Genomic DNA, 19,843 nt, shown 5'->3' with positions numbered 1-19,843 from the left:
GAAAGCAATGATTGGGTGACTCTGCAGAGCAATCAAAACGAGGTAGAAACTGCAAAGTCCTATATTGGAAGAGATTCAGGCTGGGTGCAGTGGCTCATGTCTGTTTGGGAGGCCAGCATGGGAGAATCGCTTATACCCAGGAATTCAAGACCAGCCTGGGGAATATAGGGAGACCCTGTTTCTGCAAAAAAAAAAAAAAAAACCACTAAAAATTAGCCAGGTTTGGTGGCCTACACCTGTAGTCCCAGTTACTTGAGAGGCTGAGGTTAGAGCATCGCTTGAGCCCGGGAGGAGGAGGTTGCAGTGAGCCAAGATCACACCACTGCACTCCAGCCCAGGTTACAGAGACCCTGTCTCAAGAAATAAAAAGTAAACAAGAGATTCACCTTAACCAGCTTTTACCCATAGAGCAATTTCCAGTTTGTGCAGTTCACTTGGATATAGAATTCAAGTAGAATGTGACAGTCTTGATGGGCTGAGGAATGATTTGGGACTTCTAGAACACCTGAAAATTAGAAGAGAAATTTGGGAAGGAGAGTGCCTCAGCAAGTAAGCCCAAAAATCTGCCTACATATTCCTTTCAAATCCTTGGTGGATTCCAAAATTGTGCTTGTGCAGTGTGATTATTTAAAGGAACCCAGCAGAAAGCAAGTTAAAGTCTAAAGAACTCAGCAGAGATTGCAGCTGCCCAAGGACAGAGAGTTTGAAATTCAAGTTCCACTAAGAAGGACTGAGTAAATACTTGGTGTTTCCCATTGAACCCCCAAAATGCCTGCCTTAAGGAAGAATGACAGCATCCTAGAACTAAAGGCTGTGCTTTAGCACTAAGGACAAAATGGAAAGAAACTCACTGTAATGAAACTTAAAATCAAATCTCACAGCATCAAGGTTATCCATTAGTAATTTAAAACCAGAACAAAACACAGAATTCTTTTTTTTTTTTTGAGACAGAGTCTCACTCTGTCGCCCAGACTGGAGTGCAGTGGCTCGATCTCGGCTCACTGCAAGCTCTGCCTCCCGGGTTCATGCCATTCTTCTGCCTCAGCCTCTCCGAGTAGCTGGGACTACAGGCGCCCGCCACCATGCCTGGCTAATTTTTTTGTATTTTTAGTAGAGACGGGGTTTCGCCGTGGTCTCGATCTCCTGACCTCGTGATCCGCCTGCCTTGGCCTCCCAAAGTGCTGGGATTACAAGCGTGAGCCACCGCACCCGGCCGAAACACAGCATTCTTGAGAAGAAAACAATTCAGAGTCATCACAGCATATATCCAAAGCTCAGTACATAATAAACAGTTACTAAGCATGCAAATAAAAATTATGTGATTCTTTTGACTCAACTTCCCCGATGGAAAAAAAAAAAAAAAAAGTGGTCCATACCATACTCAACAGAAAATATATAGAAGCAGATGCACAAGTGACGTCTTTGAGAGTGATTTTAAAATAGCGTTAAAATATGTTAAAATAATTTACGAGAAAAGAGATAATGGGTGAATAGAGTGGGAGTTTCAGCAGAAAAATAAGAATTAAAAATCCAACAGAGGCCGGGCACCATGCCTCATGCCTGCAATTCCAGCACTTTGGGAGGCCAAGACAGGCGGATCACCTAAGGTCAGGAGTTCGAGACCAGCCTGACCAACATGGTGAAACCCGGTCTCTACTAAAAATACAAAATTAGCCGGGCATGGGTGGTGCATGCCCATAATCCTAGCTACTTGGGAGGCTGAAGCGGGAGAGTCGCTTGAACCCGGGAGGTAGAGGTTGCAGTGAGCCAAGATCATGCCATTGCACTCCAGCCTGGGTAAGAAGAGCAAAACTCCATCTCAAAAAGTAATAATAATAATAATTGGCTGGGCGTGGTGGCTCACGCCTGTAATCCCAGCACTTTGGGAGGCCGAGAGGGGTGGATCACAAGGTCAGGAGATTGAGACCATCCTGGCTAACATGGTGAAACCCCGTCTCTACTAAAAATACAAAAAATTAGCCTGGCATGGTGGCGGGCACCTGTAGTCCCAGCTACTCGGGAGGCTGAAGCAGGAGAATGGCATGAGCACAGGAGGCGGAGCTTGCAGTGAGCCGAGATCGCACCACTGCACTCCAGCCTGGGCAACCGTCTCAAAAAAAAAGGTAATAATAAATAGAGGTTTGAGACCTTTGGAACATTATCAGTTCCTGTAACTTGAAGTAGAGAAGGAAAGGAAGAGAATGGGGCAGAGAAATCTTTGAAGCAATAATGCCTGAAAATTTCCCCAAAGTGTTGAAAGACATCAACGTACAGATCTAAGAAGTTCACTGAACCCCCAAGCAGAATAAATACAACAAAGACTGCATCTGGGTACATCACATTGCCAAAAAAAAAAAAAAAAAAATCTTAAAAGCAACCAAGGTGGGGAGTGGGAAGGAATAGCATTACATTCAGATAAACAAGAGTGATGGCTAACCTCATCAGAAATGATGGAATTAAGAAAATGATGGAATGACATCTTTAAGGTGCAAAGATGAAACAAAGGTTAACTTAAAACTCTGTATCCAGTTAAAATATCCTTCAAGATGTTAAGGCAGTGGCCAGGCCCAGTGGCTTATGCCTGTAATCCCAACACTTTGGGGGCTGAGATAGGAGCATCCCTTGAGGCCATGAGTAACCAGCCTGGGCAACCTAGTGAGAACTCCATCAAAAAATAAAATTAGCTGGGCATGGGCTATGGTCGTGCTACTGCACTCCAGCCTGGGGGACAGAGTGAGTCCCTATCTCTTGAAAAACTGAAGACAAAAATCTTTTCCAGATGAAAACAGAATTTGTTGCTGGCAGACTGACTTTATACGGAATGCTTTAAGAAATTATTCAGGCTGAAGGAAAATATAAATCTGAAGTGAAAAACGTAGTATCTGAAATTAAAATTTTCCTTGGGTGGACTTACCAGTAAATGGATTTCCCAATGGGAACCTGTATCTCCAGGATGGAATTAAGAATTTTGAAATGATAAACATGTTGGTAAATAAGAAAGACTTTTTTCTTTTTCTAAATATTGTTGTTTAAAGCAAATAAAAATAGTATTGCAGTGTTTATAATGTATGTATAAGTAAAATATGGGACAGAAATAGCATGAAGGGTCAGAGAGGGCAATAAATGTAATTATATTGAGATAATATTACTACATTGTACACAAAGCGAGATAGCATTAGTGTAAGGTAGATTGTGATAAGAATGCATTTTGTCATCTCTCACCCCATCACTGGGGTGCGGTAGATCTAAAAAGCCATTAGAGAAGATAAAATGGGTTACTAAGAATTTTGTGATTGGTCAAATGAAATCAAGGAAAGAAAAACAGCGAAGAACTGTAAGATAAAACAATGGGATGGTAGAGCTGAAATTAAGTAATGTCACTAAATTGCTTAGCTTCCTCCTTCCTGAACTGTTGTGGATTTTTTTTTTTCAGGGGGTTGGGGGTTGTTTTTTTTAGAGACAGAGTCTCTGTTGCCCCAGGCTGGACAGCAGTGGCATAATCATACCCCCCTGTAGTCTCAAACTCCTGGGCTCAAGTGATCCTCCTGCCTCGGCCTCCCAAAGTGCTGGGATTACAGGCAGGCAGAGCCACCACACCCTGCCGGAACTATTGTTTTAAAGTCATTAGGTGGTTAAGCCCTCGAGACTATGTGCAAGTTTGATGATTCGTTAGGAGCACTCACAGGACTCAGCATATAGTCTTACTCCCAACGATTTATTAGAGCAAAAGGATATGAAGCAAATTCAGCAAAGGGAAAAAAGGAATTAAGTGAAGTCCAGAGGAAACCAAGCACCAGCTTCTAAGGGTTCTCTCCTAATGAAGTCACACGGGATGTCACTCCAGCAACAAGTGACAGCATGTGAAAGTGTTATGCCTCACTGTTAGACATAGTAAGCTTGTTAGGGAATAGAGGGAATCTCCCCTCAAATTCAAGTTCCTAGATGCCTGGCAAGGGCCAACCTTGCCAGCAGGCCTTTCTGGGGATAGCAGTCTCAGGCACGCGTTCGTACAGTTGTTCAGATCAATGTGCTTACATTGGGTAGAGGGGACCTATGGAAGCCCAAATTTGGGTGTCAGAGACCTAACAGGGTGAAGACAGTGTCTACAATGATGGACAGCTAGGTATGAGGTGTCAGGGACAGATTGAGGCAGTTATTCACATGGTGGATAGGGGCAACCTGGAATGAGGAATAAGCTCAAGCACAGAAAGGAGTGTCCATATGGGGTAAGAGTGTCAGCAGAGTGTCAGCAGAGATGGTAGATTGGTTGCACACCAAAGAGTTGATTGAATAAAGTGAATATACTAAACACAGAGAAGGTAATTATAAATACAGAAAGGGGGAAAACTAGAATGAAACCTGGAGTTCAGCTTGAACTGGGTTTAAGAAAGTGAACTCATGGTTTAAAATCTATTAAAATAGATAAAATATCGGCTGGGTGCAGTGGCTCACGCATATAATCCCAGCACTTTGGGAGGCTGAGGCGGGCAGATCACTTGAGATCAGGAGTTTGAGACCAGCCTGGCCAACATTGCGAAACCCCATCTCTACTAAAAATACAAAAATTAGCCAGGTGTGGTGGTGCGCACCTGTAGTCCCAGCTACTCAGGAGGCTGAGGCACGAGAATCACTCGAACCTGGGAGGCAGAGGTTGCAGTGGGCTGACAGCGTGCCACTGCACTCCAGCCTAGGCAACAGAGCGAGATCCTGTCTCAAAATAAATAAAAATAGAGGACATATAAGCATATAAATATACACGTGTGTATGTGTCCAAATATGTATATTCCCTAGTCTGTCCACCAAGGTGGCCTTGGAGCAGTTACGTTCCAATAGTAATGAGCACATAAAGTACCCATATCTTGCCTTCCAAATTCTTCACTGTGTTAGTCTGCTTGGGCTGCATTACAAAATACCATAGACTGGGCAGCTTAAATAACAGAAATTTATCCTCACAGTTCTAGAAGCTTGGAAGTCCAAGATTAAAGTACCAGCCAGTTTGGTTTCTGGTGAGGGCTTTCTTCCTGGCTTGCAGATGGCCATCTTCTCGCCATGTCCTCGTATGGCAGACAGCACAAGCTCTCTGATGTCCCTTTTTATAAGGGCATTAATCCCATCATGACAGTCCCATCCTCATTATCTCATCTAATCCTAGGTACTTCCCAAAGGCTGAATCGCCAAAGTCCATCACATTGCTGGTGAAGCCTTCAACATATGAATTTGAGGGACACGAATATTCAGTCCATAACATCAACTAAAGGAACCAAGACTCTTTGATAAAATGGCTAAATTCAGGGCTGGGGCAGAAAAAAATACATGAGTGTGGAACTTCTTGTGCCAGAGAAGAAAGTGCCCAAAGAATGATGAGGATGAATCATTGAAATGACACACAGATTAAAAGGGTTCCCACTGGACAAATCTGGGCATCAAAATAAGTAATTGTAATTATAACCCATCAGATGAAATAAACCATGAGCTCATGTGAATATATGAATACATACATAAACAAATTACAAGCATAATGAGGAATGTGATATTTATATGGTTTAAAGGTACCTCTCCAGGCCGGGTGCAGTGGCTCATGCCTGTAATCCCAGCACTTTGGGAGGCCAAGGCAGGTAGATCACCTGAGGTCAGGCATTTGAGACCAGCCTGGACAACATGGTGAAACCCTGACTCTACTAAAAATACAAAAATTAGCCGGGTGTGGTGGCACATGTCTATGATCTGCCACTGACTAGGTGTGTAAAGATTTTCCCAAGCAGGGATAATAGTAGTACCTATATCAAAGGCTGTTATGAGGATTAAATGAGCTAAAACATAGTCGTGTTTTTTTTTTGTTGTTGTTGTTGTTGTTTTTTTTGAGACAGAGTCTTGCACTGTCGCCTGGGCTGGAGTGCAGTGGCACGATCTTGGCCCACTGCAACCTCTGCCTCCCAGGTTCAAGTGATTCTCCTGCCTCAGCCTCCTGAGTAGCTGGGATTATAGGCTCCTGCCACCACACCTGGCTATTTTCAATAGAGACGGGGTTTCACTATGTGGCCAGGCTAGTCTCAAAAACCTGACCTCGTGATCCACCCACCTTGGCCTCCCAAAGTGCTGGGATTACAGGCATGAGCCACTGCACCCAGCCTTTTTGTTTTTTATTTTTTGAGATGGAGCCTCACTCTCACCCAGGCTCCATCTCAGCTCAGTGCAACGTCCGCCTCCTGGGTTCAAGCAATTCTCCTGCCTCAGCCTCCTGAGTAGCTGAGATTACAGGTGCCTGTCACCACACCCGGCTAAGTTTTGTATTTTTAGTAGAGAATGCTCATCATTCTTTGGGCACTTTCTTCTCTCTGGCACAAGAAGTTCCACACCTATGTATTTTCTCTGCCCCAGCCCTGAATTTAGCCATTTTATCAAAGAGCCTTGTTTCCTTTAGTTGATGTTATGGACTGAATATTCGTGTCCCTCAAATTCATATGTTGAAGGCTTCACCAGCAATGTGATGGTCTTTGGCGATTCAGCCTTTGGGAAGTACCTAGGATTAGATGAGATAATGAGGATGGGACTGTCATGATGGGATTAATGCCCTTATAAAAAGGGACACCAGAGAGCTTGTGCTGTCTGCCAACTTTGCCATGTTGGCCAGGCTGATCTCAAACTCTTGACCTCAAGTGATCTGCCTGCCTCAGCCTCCCAAAGTGCTGGGATTACAGGGATGAGCCACTGTGCCTGGCCTCAAATTCTTTAGAATACTGCCTACCACATATTGAATGCTCATTAAATCCTAGGTATAGGACAGGGGTGTTGGCTCATGCCTGTAATACTAGCATTTTGGGAGGCCAAGGCAGGAGGATCACTTGAGCCCAGGAGTTCCAGACCAGCCTGGGCAACATAGCAAGACCTCTCCTCTACTAAAAAAGATTACTGTGGCTGCAGTGCGGAGAACAGATTGTAGATAGATGATAATACCTAAGATTTTATTTTTTACTTCTTATTTATTTTTTTGAGACGAAGTCTTGCACTGTTGCCCAGGCTGGAGAGCAGGGGCACGATCTTGGCTCACTGGGCTCACTGCAACCTCTGCCTCCCGGGTTCAAGCAATTCTCCTGCCTCAGCCTTCTTAGTAGCTGGGATTACAGGCGCCCACCACTACACCTAGCTAATTTTTTGTATTTTTAGTACAGACAGGGTTTCACCATGTTGGCCAGGCTGGTCTCAAACTCCTGACCTCGTGATTCGACCGCCTAGGCCTCCCAAAGTGCTGGGATTACAGACGTGAGCACCACACCTACTCAGTTGTTCTGTATACCATTACATGTTCAGCATCCCTAATCCAACTATCTGAAATTAAAACGCTCCAAAATCAAAACTTTTTGATCGTCAACACGATGCCACAGTGGAAAATTCCACACCTGACCGCACGTGAAAAGTTGTAGTCAAAATTTTGTTTGATACACACACAATTTTTAAAATTGCATAAAATTACCCTGAGGCTATGTGTATAAGGTGTATACGAAACATAAATGAATTTCAAGTTTAGACTCTGGCCCCATCCCCAAGATAAAGAGCCAAAATCTGGAAACAGTTCTGGTCCTAAGCATTTGGGATGAAGGATACTCAACCTGTACCCAGTTTTCTACACGACACTACTTATGAATATCTTTTAAAAATTTCTTTATCCCTACTTGTTTTCTGTCTTCCCTACCAGAATATAATTTTCACGAGACCAGCACCTGACAAACACACGTGCTACATATTCAATCTTTATCGAATGAATTTAATATTTTCCAAGTTTTCTATAATTAACATTACTTCTATATTATTAATTTTATAGAGAATCCAAATAGCATTTTATTAAGTAGACCATTAGTCGGTCCGAGTTCAAATTCTGCTACTACAGCAAACTGTATGTAGGACTCAAGGCAAGTTTATTTTTTTTGAGACGGAGTCTCGCGCTGTCGCCCAGGCTGGAGTGTAGTGGCGCGATCTCGGCTCACTGCAACCTCCGCCTCCTGGGTTCAAGCGATTCTCCTGCCTCAGCCTCCAGAGTATCTGGGATTACAGGCGCGCGCCACCACTCCCGGCTAATTTTTGCATTTTTAGTAGAGCCGGGGTTTCACCATGTTGGCCAGGCTGGTCTGGAACTCCTGACCTCAAGTGATCCGCCTGCCTCGCCGCCGAGAGTGCTGGGATTACAGGAGTGAACCACCACGCCCGGCGGAGGCAAGTTTGTTAATCTTCTTTCCTCACTTGTAAAACTGGAATACTGTCTATTTTCATAAGGTTAAATCATACAACACAGGTAAAAGCGCTTCACCACTCAACGAAATTTTTCTAACATAATGAAAAACTCGTTGCTCCTTGCCTTGCCCTTAGCCTCAACGCTTCAGGTCCCGACCAATCCCCTCGGAGAGCTCAGAGGGAGCCGCTCTAGCCGCCTACCGCCACGGAGTGCAGGGACAGCCGGGAAGGGGGCGGAACCCGGAGGCCAAAGCACGCGCTTCCTCCTTCGCTTTCCTCACAGCCAATCGCCCACTGGTGCCCCACCTCTTCCGTTCTGGGAAAACTCGAGCACCCAGAACGGCTTCCGGCGGGAGCTGTGCCGCTCTTTATCATGGTGAGTTGGCTGTTGGGATGAGGGTTTCGGCTGTAGCTGATTCGGTTTATCTTATTTGGTCCACAAGCGGCCTTGAAATCCCTCAGCCACCCAGAGGAGGGGTCATTGGAGTTGAAGTCGGGCCCCGTGGCAGGAGCGGCTGTCTCCCAAAATGTTCCCCTCAGAGTTCTGGTCCCTTTCGGTCCCTCACCTGTTCCGCAGGCGCTCACGATCCAGGCCCCGCTGCAAGGCCGAGCTTTCAGCTCCTGGCGAGTTTCTGACTTCCCTCTGCCGAGATTTCTTTAATGTAATAAAAGTCTTTGCCAGCGTCAACAACTAGACCACCAACAAAATATCTGAAAATAAGTCCACAGCAACAACTGTAATAGTGATTCTTAGAGCAGTGGCGATAACGCCAGCGGAAGAAAAAAGGTTAGTAATAGGGTTTTAAGGCAGATGCCTCACTCTGCAACTTGGCTTTACTAAATGTTAAGTAGCCTGATTACGTCAACAAGTTTGATAAGCGCAGTAACTACAGAAAGTCAAGGTGTTGGTAGGACATCTTATTGCTGCTTTATTTCTGCGTTTGTGGAAACTAATGGAAGACCCAGTAGACGTTATGGTTGTTGGGATATGGTGTTTTCTCTCAAATTTGTTAGAATTAGTCATTCTTTGCCTTTAGAGCTCAAATATATAGCTCTGAACTTTAAGCAGTTGGTTGGGATTTCAAGTGTCCAAGTGGTGTGTGCCTTTTATTAGAAAAATTTATGGAGTACTTATTGATAGCCTACGTATGAGAAAGAGACCACATTTTTGTGCCTAAGCTTTTGTCACTGTACTAAGTTTTTTACTTAAGTGGATATGGTCGGGAAAATGCCTTATTCACACACTTTATGTTTTGTAAATTTTCTGTAATCCTTTTGCACACAGAAAATGGGTAAAAGTTTACCCTTTTGGCTAATGATCAAATAGCCTTCAGTTACGCTCTTCAAAACATTCACCATTGTGAAGCCTGTAGCCAGAGTTATAGTTCTAAAATTTGACCACATCACTCCCTTACTCAAATTTTCTTTTTTTTTTTTTTCTGTAGCACTCAAGATAAAGTCCTGTTTAGCATGGCATACAAAGCCACCCATTATCAAACCTCTTACTTTTACAGCCTCTTTTTGTTGTTGTTGTTGTTGTTTTTGAGAGGGAGTTCCGCTCTTGTTGCCCAGGCTGGAGTGCAATAGCTTGATCCCGGCTCACCACAACTTCCGCCCCCCGGGTTCAAGCGATTCTCCTGCCTCACCTTCCCGAGCAGCCGGGATTACAGGAATGCGCCACCACGCCTGGCTAATTTTGTATTTTTAGTAGAGACGGGGTTTCTCCATGTTGGTCAGGCTGGTCGCGAACTCCTGACCTCAGGTGATCCTCCCGCCTCTGCCTCCCAAAGTTCTGGGATTACAGGCGTGAGCCACCGTGCCCGGCCAAATGCATACATGTATGCAACATCCGTATTTCAGCCACAGTCAATAGCTTGCAAATCATGCTGTATGAATTGAGCCTTTGTACCTAATTTGCATATGCTCTTCCATCCCCAGAATTGTTCTCTGTCCTCTACCGGCTGTCCTTATCAGAATAACCCTTATATATCCTTAATTATTTTTCATGAGCCTTTCCCCCATGTTCCAGTATCCTTTTAGTTGCTTCTCCTTTGTGCTCTGGTGGTACCTTGTGCTTTTATACACACACACTTACTCACACACACACACACCAGTTTTGTTACGTAAAGCTGCACGAAACGAATACATACAATAGAAACAACTTGCCTATAATACTGATGATTTGAAGGGAGTTGAAGATAAAGGGATAAGAAACTTAAAATTCAGAGGTCTTTCAGATTATACACCTTCATTAACTCACAGCCCTAATTTAAGAAAGTAAAACTTGAATCTTGTGCTTTTTACCAGTAACATCTGTAATCCTTACAGACTATGTTAAAGTTGTATATTTATTTGTCTTTCTCACTTTTTAGACTGTAAGCTCATTGAGAGCAGGACCTATGTGTTTCACTCTAGTATTCCCAGAGCTTTGTACAGTGCCTGGCCCAGAGGAAGTTTTCAATAAACATCTGTTTTATAAGACACTGAAAACCTATGGCACTGTATCTTTATGCTTGAAACATTAGTATTAGTCATGCAGGGAAACAGTATTTAAGGTTTATTTTAAAGGATATTGAGAAAAGGTTTTGTGTTTATTAAGAACATGCTATGTGAAAACAGTACTTTCTTAGAAAATATAAAGAAAAATACAAATAAAACGTCTGTTTTATAAAGCACTGAAAACCTATGGCACTATATCTTTATGCTTGAAACATTAGTATTAGTCATGCAGGGAAACAGTATTTAAGGTTTATTTTTTAAAATAAATATTTTAAAAGAAAATATTGAGAAAAAGGTTTTGTGTTTATTAACATGCTGTGTGAAAACAGTGCTTTCTTAGAAAATATAAAAAATATAAATATATAATATTAAAAATAAAAGTATATAAAAACAAAATATAAAGAAAAATAGCCCTTGTCATTAGTGAAGTTACTAAAAAATTACAAAGCAATGTAACAAGTTGAAGGCTTTACTTTGGTTAATGCAAAATAAGTGGCATAAAAAGCACTATAGTTTGGAATGATCTAGGAAGACTTCATTTAAGAAGTCAAACATGAAACTAAGTACTTTGTGCCCCACTCTAATACTCTTAATCTAATACTTGTTTGTCATTATATGAATAAGAGCTTGGGTTAGACAGATGTGGCCTTTTCACGCAAGAGTGGTCATGAGACAAAAGAGTAGACCAGTTTAACTGAAGTTGAGGGTTTCTATCTGGAGTAAGAGATAAGACTGGAAAGAAACAGGCTAAGTCACTGAAAACCTGGAAATTCAGGTTGTAAAATTTGGAGTTTATTCTGATAGCATTGGAGAGCCAATATAATTTTGGGAAGAGTGATATGACATTAGGATATTTGTTTTATTTTCATTGTCAGGATGGCATCAGAAGTGGCCTTCTGCCTCTTAGAAACCTTGTTGATTCTCTTAACCTGAAACTTAAAGTTGGCTAAGGTTAAACAGAAGATGTCCAAAATAACAGTATTAAGGAGAATTTTTTAAATCTTTGGAACCAAAATAACTCACACGTAATTCTTTAAGCAAAGAATATATATACATATGTACATACGCATATACAATATTTATACATATGTTTATTTATTTATTTATTTATTTATTTTGAGATGGGGTCTCGCTCTGTCACCCAGGCTGGAGTAAAGTGTGGTCCTGGCTCACCACTTGACTTCCCGGGCTCACGCTATCCTTCCACCTTGGTGTCCTGAGTAGCTGGGACTACAGGCATGTACCACCATGCCCAGCTAATTTTTTCTTTTCAATTTTTTTGTAGAGATAGGGTCTTAGTGTATTTCCTAGGCTGGTCTTGAACTCCTGGGCTCAAGTGATCCTCCTGACTCAGCCACCCAAAGTGGTGGAATTACAGGCATGAGCCACTATGGCCAGCCAAGAAAAAAATATGTATATTTATTGGCTGGGCACGGTGGCTCACACCTGTAATCCCAGCACTTTGGGAGGCCAAGGCGGGCGGATCACGAGGTCAGGAGATCAAGACCATCCTGGCTAACACGGTGAAACCCCATCTCTACTAAAGATACAAAAAAAAATTAGCCGGGTGTGGTGGCGGGCACCTGTAGTCCCAGCTACTCCTTCCCCGCAGGATGGGGCTGCAATAGAGTGAATATCCTGTTTGCCGTGTAGTAAAATCAGACTGACCTCAAAAGCAGCTGGAACTGAGGTTCAAGAGATGGGTGTGACTGTGTATAGGGAGAGGCATACCATTTTTATTTTTAAAGTATCAACAGAAATCATGATTTCACATTAACAATACCAAGTTGCAAAAGCAAATGTGAATAATGAGCAGGTATTGATTTGGCCAGCTTTATAAATGTGTAACTTCTAAAACTGGGTTATTCATCTTTTTAAAAATAGTTTGTGGAAGCTCGTTGTGTATAGAGAAGATTGGCCTATTGTCTGTTGTGAATTACAATTTTTTTTCAGTTTGACCTTCTTAAAGTTTTTTTCCCCCTTTAGGGTATTACATTCACCCATGAAATTATATAGTAAAATCAACCAATTTTTTTCCTTTAGAGCTTCTTGGGTTTTATGTCCTATTAAGAAAGGTTTCCCCCAACTCCCAGATTATAAAATAATACAACTAGACTTTCTTCAGTCAAGTACTCTATAATTCTGTATTTTATTTTTAAAAATAATAATAGAGTAAGGAGTATGGTAAGGGTGAAACATTACCTTGATCAAAATACCATTTATTGACTGGCTTATATTTTCTCCCACTGATATTGGATACTGCTTTTCTCATAAGTTAATTTCTCATATGTGTTCGAACTCTCCGTTTTGCTAAGGCTTTCCCATATGATTTCCTAAACTTGGGTGGTTAATCCCCTCTAGTTGCCACTTGGTCTCCTCTCTCATTGGTGAGCCCTGTCTTTACTATCCCCAAACTGTATACTAGCAGGGGCCAGGGAGACTAGCCAGGATGTCAGATACTTTGACTGAATGCCCAAGAGAATCTCAGGGGTTTTACTATAATAGTTGCCTGAACCTTCTTTCTTTTTGAGACAGAGTCTCACTCTGTCACCCAGGTTAGAATGCAGTGGCACAATCTTGGCTCACTGCAAACTCCACCTCGCAGGCTCAAGAGATTCTCACGCCTCAGCCTCCTGAGTAGCTGGTATTATAGGTGTGCATCACCACACCCAGCTAATTTTTATATTTTTAGTAGAGACAGGGTTTTGCCATGTTGGCCAGGCTGGTCTCAAACTCCTGGCCTCAAGTTATCCCTCTGCCTTGGCCTCCCAAAGTGCTAGGATTACAGGCATGAGCCCCAAGCACAACCACATATATAGCTTTAATTAGGTGAATTTTCAGTAGAAATTTCCAGTAGAGCTATTTGGCAAACTATTTCTTTTTCGGTTCAAGTTGCCTTATCCATTTAAAAATAAAGAGTATGGTCTGGAGCTAAAAAGCCTGGGTTTGAATTTCTGCTCGGCCATTTACTAGCTCTGTGACTTTGGATGACTTACTAAAAGTTGTCTCCACCACATAGGTTTATTGTGAATATTAAATCCATAAATACACATAAAGTGTCTAGAATAAGTGCTTAGTGTATATTGAGTACTTAATAAATATTGGTTATTATTACCACTATCTCATACCATATCATAGGAACCACTATATCATATCATGGTAACTCTGAAGACGATTAAATACTTAAATGCTGATTTGTATATGTTTGTTTGAAAGGGGACAATTCATCTCTTTCGAAAACCACAAAGATCCTTTTTTGGCAAGTTGTTACGGGAATTTAGACTTGTAGCAGCTGACCGAAGGGTAAGTTATTCTTTAACCCCAATTTTAATTATTGCACAAACAACATTATAACATTGAAGAAAGATAATTTTTAAGGCCAATAGAAATCACTCCTGATCTCGCCACACTGTTTTCATTTTTCTATGTTGGAAAAGTATTTTTTTAGTGTAAAATTGCAGTTGTTTGGTGTTAAATTGTTTTGCTTTGGTAGGAAGCTTCTGTTAAAGTTTTGATTCTAATTCTGAAGTGTTTTAAAGAAAAATGGTTTTGTGGTTGCTTTTTAAGTTTTCAAAAATTTAAATGGATCCAGTCTAAGCCATGTTTTCTCTTTTATTTTTTTTTGAGATGGAGTTTCACTCTTGTTGCCTAAGCTGGAGTGCAATGGCATGATCTCGGCTCACCGCAACCTCTGCCTCCCGGGTTCAAGCGATTCTCCTGCCTCAGCCTCCCAAGTAGCTGGGATTACAGGCATGCGCCACCACGCCCGGCTAATTTTTTGTGTTTTTAGTAGAGATGGGGTTTCACCATGTTGGTCAGGCTGATCTCCAACTCCCGACCTCAGGTGATCCGCCCGCCTCGGCCTCCCAAAGTGCTGAGATTACAGGCGTGAACCACCGTGCCTGGCCCATGTTTTCTCATTTTTAATGTAGGGCAAGAAAAATATGTTTTGAGACTGTAAATAAAAAGGTGTAATTGCCATCCTTTTAGGCCACCAATATAAACCTTCTAGTTACTGTGTTTCATGCTTCTCATTGTTGTCTAAATGATAAACTCTCTGAGGGAAGTGACTGTCTCTATTTTGCTCACCTTTTTATAGAGTACAATATAAGCATTCAGTAAATATTTGATGACTTTTAAGTAAAGCCAGCTTCAATGAAACAATAATAAGCAGTACCAATGGGCACTCCAATTGAAACTCTGCCATATTTTCACTATTTTTCAACTCCGTTATTCTCATTTGCTTCCTTATCCAACTTAGATTCTATGCTCCATCATTATCATTTCCCTCCCTTTTCTTTTTTTTTGAGATGGAATCTTGCTATATTATCCAGGCTGGTCTTGAACTCCTGGGCTCAAGGGATCCTCCCTCCTCAGCCTCTTGAGTAGCTGGGATTACAGGGGTACACCACTACTCCCAGCTAGCATCATTTTCTTTTATATGTTCTCAACTCTTTTGTGCTCCCCTTCCCTCTGTCTTAATTCCTGGAAAATCCCTAACCTTCATTAAGTTCACTTTCTTTCTGCTCTGTACTTGCATCTAAGCAACTGAATGTAACCTGAGAGAAATAAAACCATGTGACTGGTCTCACTTTGAATTCATGACCAGACAGACCATTAGTGCTGCCTATATTTCTTTCATTTTATATTTCCTTCGTTCATTCAAATTTCCAATTTCCTAGATGGCTATTTCATACGATGTTCTTTCATTTCTATCCTCAAGCTTCTAATACCTTCTTCATCCTCACCCTAACCCGATGATCTTGCTTCCTGTTTCACCAAGGGAAAAGAAGTAATCAGAAGAAAACTTCTACATCCCATCATTAGCACATCAGCCATCACTCCGCCTTCCCTCCTGTTTCTCTGGACAAGCTTTCAGTTCTCTATAAAGCCAATCCTTTCACTTGTTGCCTACTGAAAGATGATGTCCCTATAATTGTTCTGTTTCTTGCATCATTGTTTTTCTTGCATCATGCATCATTCTCCTCTTTCTTGCATCGTAATTACATGTTATAGGTTCCACTCTCAGGGCTGCTTCATTTCTCAGCTTCCTTTTGTAGCAAACCTACTTGAAAGAATTATCAGTACACTGTTCACCTTCTCTTCTCCCTATATTTATTAAACACATACCAGTTAGGTACTTGTGCCCACTAATTCACATAAACCGCTTTTACAAGGTAACCAAAAACCTCTGTGTTGCCAAAATCAAGAGTTTTCCTTATTTCTCACCTTACTTGGTTGATGTTGAACAGCCAAGGTCAGTACTTTTTTTTTTTTTTTTTTGAGACAGAGTCTCGCTCTGTCGCCCAGGCTGGAGTGCAGTGGCGCATTCTCGTCTTACTGCAACCCCCGCTTCCCTGGTTCAAGCGATTCTCCTGCCTCAGCCTCCCAAGTAGCTGGAAATAAAGGTGCCTGCCACCACGCCTGGCTTATTTTTTATTTTAGTAGAGACAGGGTTTCACCATGTTGACTAGGCTGATCTTGAACTCCTGACCTCCACCCACCTCAGCCTCCCAAAGTGCTGGGATTACAGGCATGAGGCATTGCACCTGGACAAGATTAGTAACTTTTAGGAACATCATTATGCCCTTTATTCAGATTCACCAGTTGCTTACATGTGGCCCCATTTGCTTCATCATTGTCTCTATAATATGTACTTATAGAGACAAAATGATATGCATATGTATGTATATTTTTCTCAACTATTTGAGAATTTCTGTGTCAGAATTTATTTTCTCTTGAACAACTCTCCTTCTGGAATTATTCTTTTAAACTTGTATACTATAATAACTTAGCTGATGACAATTTTGGTAGATGTAGAAAGTGTGACACAGACGTTTTGAAGGAAGTTATGTTTATTCCTTTGAATATCAGAGTATAAATTGTAGCAACTTGAACAGACCCCGTGAAATTTATCACTTCTGTACACATAAGAGTGATTTTTATTTTCACAGTCCTGGAAGATACTGCTGTTTGGTGTAATAAACTTGATATGTACTGGCTTCCTGCTTATGTGGTGCAGTTCTACTAATAGTATAGGTATGTCACCTTCGTATTTTTATGGATTTGTTATTTTCACTTTTATTTTTCTCATTGGAAATAAAGGTGTATCTTACATAGAACATATTATTCTGAAATGTATATAACTCAAATGATTTAAATAAGGGAATATATTTAAAACTTCGCTGTAAACTATATTAGGATTGTAATTTTTTTTTTAAGTTTTTTTCCTTTTAAAATATATTTTAGAACAGAAATGGGATCTCGCCATGTTGCCCAGGCTGGTCTCAAACTCCTGAGCTCAAATGATCTACCCACCTCGGCCTCCCAAAGTGCTGGGATTACAGGCATAAGCCACAATGCCTGGCCATTTTCATTTTAAATAAGCTGTTATTTTTTTAAAAATCATTTAATCTATTTAGAGATTTTTTTTTTTTTTTTGAGACAGAGTCTCACTCTGTCACCATGCTGGAGTGCAGTGGTGTGATCATGGCCCACTGCATCCTCCAACTCTCTGGGTCAAGCGATTCTCCTGCCTCAGCCTCCCAAGTAGCTGGGATTACAGGCACGTACCACCACGCCCAGCTAATTTTTGTAGTTTTGGTAGAGATGGGGTTTCACCATGTTGGCCAAGATGGTCTCGATCTCCTGACCTTATGATCTGCCTGCCTCGGCCTCCCAAAGTGCTGGGATTACAGGCGTGAGCCACTATGCCTGCCTGGAGATTTGTTTTTGATGTAATAGATTAAAACTTTAATTTATGCAGTTTGTAAGTTAGATTTTGAGGTTTGTTGGCTTTTCCTTAAAAAGGAAATTCTGTAATTTTTTTCTTGTATCTTAACTTTTTATGTTTTTTATTGCATTGTTCTTTTGTTCTGTTATTCAAACAATACATTTGAAATAGTGCTGAGATTACAGAAGCAGGCAGAAAAATGGTAACAGGGCTTTTGAACATTCATTGCTTCATTTTTCCTAATGGAGAAATCAGGTTGGGAAGTAAGCTTTTCTACCAACCAACTTTGGCTACATATATTTATCAAATTTACTAGATAACTGCCAATATATGAGGTTGGCCAGTGACTCAAAAGTTTTTTTGATAATGGATACCCCTGGTAGAAATAATTTAGGTAACTTGCTGTATTTTTTTAGAGGGGTCAGTAATATCTTAATCATTTTTTTTATTGTTTTGCAGCTTTAACTGCCTATACTTACCTGACCATTTTTGATCTTTTTAGGTAAGTTTTTAGGAAATCTTAATGTTTTGGAGCCAATAAGGAACTTGGTAGAAATGTGGTATAGCCATACAATTCAGCAATAAAAACAGCAACTACTGATATCGTACAAGAAAACAACAAAAACATTATGCTATGAAGACAGTCATAAAGGACCACATATTGTATTATTTCATTTGTGTGAAATGTCCAAAACAGGCAAATCTATGGAGAGAAAAAGTAAATTATGAAGAAGTTTTCTTTGCTTAAAGGAAAGTAATCTACTAAATAAGTAAAATTATCAACGTAGAACAAACACACAAACAACAATAATTAGAGACATAACAGTAATTAGAGGGCACGTGGGGTGGCTCATGCCTGCAATTCCAGCACTTCAGGAGGCCGAGGCAGGTGGATCACTTGAGGTCAGGAGTTTACGACCAGCCTGGCCAACATGGTGAAACCCCGTCTCTACTAAAAATACAAAATTAGACAGGCATGGTGGCGTGTGCCTGTAGTCCCAGCTACTTGGGAGGGTGAGGCATAAGAATTGCTTGGACTCAGGAGGTGGAGGTTGCAGTGAGCCGAGATTGTGCCACCACACTCCAGCCTGGGCAACAAGAGCGAAACTCAGTCTCAAAAAACAAAATATTTATAGATTTGATTATATTAAAGTTAAAAACTGTAGGTAACAAATGTCACCATAAACAATAACCTGAGAAGATATTTGTAATTCATACCTCAAAGAGCTAATTTTACTAACATTTGAAGGGCCCTACAATTTAAGACAAAGACCAAGAAAAAGAAAAGGAAGAAAAAAAATTATAATTCATACAGAGAGTTTGCAGAAAAGGAAATATAAATGACACGAAAAGTTGCTCATCTTCACTAACAGTAAGAGAAATGCAAATTAAAATTACTCTGAGATGCTGTTTTGCCTGTCACTTTGGGAAAGCTTAAAAAATTTGAGTATACCTGTGTCGTTGAGTGTGTTAGGGAAACGTGCTCTTTTGGTTTTTTAAAAATGGCTTTATTTGGCTGGGCTCAGTGGCTCACACCTGTAATCCTAGCACTTTGGGAAGCTGAAGAGGGCAGATCACAAAGTCAGGAGTTCGAGACCAGCCTGGCCAATATGGTGAAACCCCGTCTCTACTAAAAATTCAAAAATTAGCCGGGCATGGTGGTGGGCGTCTGCAGTCCCAGCTACTCGGGAGGCTGAGGCAGGACAATTGCTTGAACCCGGGAGGCAGAGATTGCAGTGAGCTGAGATCGCGGCACTGCACTCCAGCCTGGGCGACAGAGTGAGACCCCATCTCAAAAAAAAAAAAAAGGCTTTATTGAGATATTATAATTCATATGCCTTAAAATGACTTTTAGTCTCTTCATACATAGAGTTGTGGATTCATCACCATAATCAACTTTACAATATTTTCTTTTTTTTTTTTTTTTGAGATGGAATCTTACTCTGTCACCCAGGCGGAAGTGCAGTGGCATGATCTCAGCTCACTGCAACCTTCGCCTCCCAGTTTCAAGCTATTCTCTTGCCTCAGCCTCCCAAGTAGCTGGGAATACAGACATGCACCACCACGCCTGGCAAATTTTTGTATTTTTAGTGGAGATGGGGTGTTGCTGTGTTGGCCAGGCTGGTCTCGAACTCCTGACCTCAAGTGATCTGCCCACCTTGGCCTCCCAAAGTGTTGGGATTACAGGCGTGAGCCACCACGCCTGACCTACAGTATTTTCCTTATCTCAAAAAGAGACCACTCCCCTTAGCTATTACTCTCCAGTCATTCCATTCTCCCACTCATTCCATTCTCTTCTCCAGCCCTAGGCAACCACTAATCTGTTTTTTCTCTCGATAGATTTGCCTACTCTGGACATGTCATATAAGTGGAATCATACAATAT

General features: G+C 41.4%; 1 protein-coding gene across 11 annotated transcripts in view; it reads left to right on the top strand.

The window, feature by feature from the left end:
- Positions 1–8,514: 8,514 nt before the first annotated feature.
- The window catches only part of SLC30A6 (solute carrier family 30 member 6), a 96,770-nt gene continuing 85,441 nt past the window's right edge, over positions 8,515–19,843 (top strand). For 8 of the 11 annotated variants that reach the window (XR_010117199.1, XR_010117198.1, XM_063623776.1 and 5 more), the window contains exons 1-4: positions 8,517–8,602; positions 13,942–14,028; positions 16,680–16,764; positions 17,918–17,960. Coding sequence is in view for 8 of the 11 variants with exons in the window: in XM_063623776.1 (XP_063479846.1) it covers positions 8,600–8,602; positions 13,942–14,028; positions 16,680–16,764; positions 17,918–17,960 (218 nt within the window). In the remaining 3 variants the exon portion in view is untranslated. The other 3 variants (XM_055253560.2, XM_055253556.2, XM_063623769.1) reach the window with 3 other exon arrangements.

Source organism: Symphalangus syndactylus, chromosome 18 (assembly GCF_028878055.3).
Source record: "Symphalangus syndactylus isolate Jambi chromosome 18, NHGRI_mSymSyn1-v2.1_pri, whole genome shotgun sequence".
Taxonomy (NCBI): Eukaryota; Metazoa; Chordata; class Mammalia; order Primates; family Hylobatidae; genus Symphalangus; species Symphalangus syndactylus.
The sequence above is the reverse complement of the archived record's forward strand: the minus strand, read 5'-3'. Positions and strand labels throughout refer to the sequence as shown.